The sequence below is a fragment of the Lepidochelys kempii genome, chromosome 11 (assembly GCF_965140285.1).
Source record: "Lepidochelys kempii isolate rLepKem1 chromosome 11, rLepKem1.hap1, whole genome shotgun sequence".
NCBI lineage: Eukaryota > Metazoa > Chordata > Testudines > Cheloniidae > Lepidochelys > Lepidochelys kempii.
The window spans coordinates 42153806-42157827 of NC_136390.1; the positions used below are offsets into that span (position 1 = coordinate 42153806).

Below are 4022 nucleotides of genomic sequence, written 5' to 3' on the forward strand. Positions count from 1 at the left end.
GTATCCTTGGGGACCCAGCCTACCCCTTAATGCCATGGCTCATGAAGCCGTACACAGGCAGCCTGGACAGTGGTCAGGAGCTGTTCAACTACAGGCTGAGCAAGTGCAGAATGGTGGTAGAATGTGCATTTGGACGTTTAAAGGCGCGCTGGCGCAGTTTACTGACTCGCTTAGACCTCAGCGAAACCAATATTCCCACTGTTATTACTGCTTGCTGTGTGCTCCACAATATCTGTGAGAGTAAGGGGGAGACGTTTATGGCAGGGTGGGAGATTGAGGCAAATCGCCTGGCTGCTGGTTACGCGCAGCCAGACACCAGGGCGGTTAGAAGAGCTCAGGAGGGCGCGGTACGCATCAGAGAAGCTTTGAAAACCAGTTTCATGACTGGCCAGGCTACAGTGTGAAAGTTCTGTTTGTTTCTCCTTGATGAAACCCCCCGCCCCTTGGTTCACTCTACTTCCCTGTAAGCTAACCACCCTCCCCTCCTCCCTTTAATCACCGCTTGCAGAGGCAATAAAGTCATTGCTGCTTCACAGTCATGCATTCGTTATTCATTCATCACACAAATAGGGAGATGACTACCAAGGTATCCCAGGAGGGGTGGTGGAGGAGGGAAGGAAAATGCCACACAGCACTTTAAGCACAGCACTTTAAAAGTTTACAACTTTAAAATTTATTGAATGACAGCCTTCTTTTTTTTGGGCAATCCTCTGTTGTGGAGTGGCTGGTTGGCCGGAGGCCCCCCCACCGCGTTCTTGGGCGTCTGGGTGTGGAGGCTATGGAACTTGGGGAGGAGGGCGGTTGGTTACAGAGGGGCAGCAGTGGCAGTCTGTGCTCCAGCTGCCTTTGCTGCAGCTCAACCATACACTGGAGCATTCTGGTTTGGTCCTGCAGCAGCCTCAGCATTGAATCCTGCCTCCTCTCATCACGCTGCCGCCACATTTGAGCTTCAGCCCTGTCTTCAGCCCGCCACTTACTCTCTTCAGCCCGCCACTTACTCTCTTCAGCCCTCCACCTCTCCTCCCGGTCATTTTGTGCTTTCCTGCACTCTGACATTATTTGCCTCCACGCATTCGTCTGTGCTCTGTCAGTGTGGGAGGACAGCATTAGCTCGGAGAACATTTCATCTCGAGTGCGTTTTTTTTTCTTTCTAAGCTTCACTAGCCTCTGGGAAGGAGAAGATCCTGTGATCATTGAAACACATGCAGCTGGTGGAGAAAAAAAAAGGGACAGCGGTATTTAAAAAGACACATTTTATAAAACAGTCGCTACACTCTTTCAGGGTAAACCTTGCTGTTAACATTACATACATAGCACATGTGCTTTCGTTACAAGGTCGCATTTTGCCTCCTCCCACCGCGTGACTACCCCCTCAACCTTCCCCCCTCCCTGTGGCTAACAGCGGGGAACATTTCTGTTCAGCCACAGGCAAACAGCCCAGCAGGAATGGGCTATACTGAGTGTCCCTGAAGAAAAGCACCCTATTTCAACCAGGTGACCATGAATTATATCTCACTCTCCTGAGGATAACACAGAGAGAGAAAGAACGGATTTTGGTTGAATGCCAGCAAACATACACTGCAATGCTTTGTTCTACAGTGATTCCCGAGTATGTGTTACTGGCCTGGAGTGATAAAGTGTCCTACCATGAAGGACGAAATAAGGCTGCCCTCCCCAGAAACCTTTTGCAAAGGCTTTAGGACTACATCTAGGAGAACCGCAAATGCCAGGGCAAAGTAATCCTTTCACATGCTTGCTTTTAAACCATGTATAGCATTTTAAAAGGTACACTCACCAGAGGTCCCTTCTCCGCCTGCTGGGTCCAGGAGGCAGCCTTGGGTGGGTTCGGGGGGTACTGGCTCCAGGTCTAGGGTGAGAAACAGTTCCTGGCTGTCAGGAAAACCGGTTTCTCCGCTTGCTTGCTGTGAGCTATCTACAACCTCCTCCTCCTCCTCCTCATCTTCGTCCCCAAAACCTGCTTCCGTATTGCCTCCATCTCCATTGAAGGAGTCAAACAACACGGCTGGGGTAGTGGTGGCTGAACCCCCTAAAATGGCATGCAGCTCATCATAGAAGCGGCATGTTTGGGGCTCTGACCCAGAGCGGCTGTTCGCCTCTCTGGTTTTCTGGTAGGCTTGCCTCAGCTCCTTCAGTTTCACGCGGCACTGCTTCGGGTCCCTGTTATGGCCTCTGTCCGTCATGCCCTGGGAGATTTTCACAAAGGTTTTGGCATTTCGAAAACTGGAACGGAGTTCTGATAGCACGGATTCCTCTCCCCAAACAGCGATCAGATCCCGTACCTCCCGTTCGGTCCATGCTGGAGCTCTTTTGCGATTCTGGGACTCCATCATGGTCACCTGTGCTGATGAGCTCTGCATGGTCACCTGCAGCTTGCCACGCTGGCCAAACAGGAAATGAGATTCAAAAGTTCGCGGTTCTTTTCCTGTCTACCTGGCCAGTGCATCTGAGTTGAGAGTGCTGTCCAGAGCGGTCAGAATGGAGCACTCTGGGATAGCTCCCGGAGGCCAATACCATCGAATTGTGTCCACAGTACCCCAAATTCGAGCTGGGAACGTCGATTTAAGTGCTAATCCACTTGTCAGGGGTGGAGTAAGGAAATCGATTTTAAGAGCCCTTTAAGTCGAAATAAAGGGCTTCACTGTGTGGACGGGTGCAGGTTTAAATCGATTTAACGTTGCTAAATTCGACCTAAAGTCCTAGTGTAGACCAGGGCTTAGGGGAAAGAAAAAAAGTTGTATTCCTTAGCTGAAATATTTTTTAAGTTCACTTTGTTATAGAAAAGCCAATGATTTGCAACATGATGTATACAAATGCTTTCCCTTGCTTCAAATTTAGACATAAAAATCAATGTAGAAAGTTTCTTTTCAGCCTGTGAGCATGAGAGACAGAACAGTGGGAGAGTGCTAGAGGGGGAATATATAAACTCAAAGCTAATTAAGGTGTGGTATCCTGTAGACTAGGAAAGGTGGCTGCAGGTTAACTGGAGCACCTGAAGTCAATCAAGGCCCTGTTAGGAACCTAATAAAACCGCCCTGCTTCTAGTAGCTAGAGAAGGAGGAAGGAGAAAGGACTAGAGCTTGGAAGGGCGTTGAGAAATTTGGAAGACCTGAGTACTGAAGTAAGGGAGACCGTACCCCAGCAGGACAGGGAGACTTCCTTCCCCATAGCATTTAAGGACTGAGGGTAACCCCACCTAAGGGGGATGAGGATAAGAAACCTGCAGGTGTTGAGAGGGGCTGGGACTCAGAGCGAGAAGCAATCCCAGACCCCTTTTCCCCGCTTCCCTTCTCTACCACCTTCCTGGGCTAATAGTGGGGCCCTTGGCACCCAAGAGCAGGGGCAAAGGGTAGTATCTTAGCTCCCCACCAAGAAAAGCGCAGGACCCACCAGACTAACATTGGCATTGTGAGTGTGTGTGTGTGTGTGTGTGTGTGTGTACACACACACACACACTTAGTGACTGAAAATAAACTTTCTACATTTTTATATATCACTTTTTGCTCAAGGTAATTTTATATCCATCTCAATATCAGCATGCAAAGACAGGAGTGATAAGAACTGATTTTGATCTGTTATGCCTGTATCAATGCAGAGCAACTGCCAATTGACAGATTAGAATGTGGCCCATAGGAAAAGATCATCAACTGCTATTTAAACAGACAGTAAGAGCTACTATTAATCTCAAAAGATTCAATCCAAATAAGACCATTCCCCGTTCAAGTACATTGGAGTGATTGATCTTATTGACTGCTCTCTCTGATCAGACAGACTTTGGGTGCTATTTGCTTAACACAGAAGGTTTGGAATGTTGGAATCCAAAAGGCTCCATGGCGGTTGGGCAGAGGAAGAAAGCTCTGAGGAAGGTGCAAGTGACAGCAGCAGGATCCACCCTGAGAAGGCGGGAACAGGCAGTAAGGGAAAGTTAATAGGAAAGCAACAGAGGTGAAATGAAGCAGAGAAATGGGATAGAGGAGGAGAAGCAGCCAGGGCCAGCGGGGATG

At 48.9% G+C, this 4022-nt stretch overlaps 1 protein-coding gene across 1 annotated transcript; it reads right to left on the reverse strand.

The window, feature by feature from the left end:
• Positions 1–666: 666 nt before the first annotated feature.
• Positions 667–2679, reverse strand: LOC140895944 (uncharacterized). The gene is made up of 2 exons (XM_073306904.2): positions 1796–2679; positions 667–1208 (listed from the first exon to the last, which is right to left on the reverse strand). The coding sequence occupies exons 1-2, from the start codon at positions 2376–2378 to the stop codon at positions 667–669; spliced, it is 1125 nt and encodes a 374-aa protein (XP_073163005.2). The 5' UTR covers positions 2379–2679.
• Positions 2680–4022: the final 1343 nt, after the last annotated feature.

Bases quoted from the DNA above. Each gene is read 5' to 3' on its own strand.
- LOC140895944 (XM_073306904.2), bottom strand. From the start codon at position 2,378: ATGCAGAGCTCATCAGCACAGGTGACCATGATGGAGTCCCAGAATCGC. The intron at 1,209-1,795 runs GTGAGTGTACCT...TTTCTCCACCAG, and splicing joins AGGCGGAGAAGGGACCTCTG to CTGCATGTGTTTCAATGATC.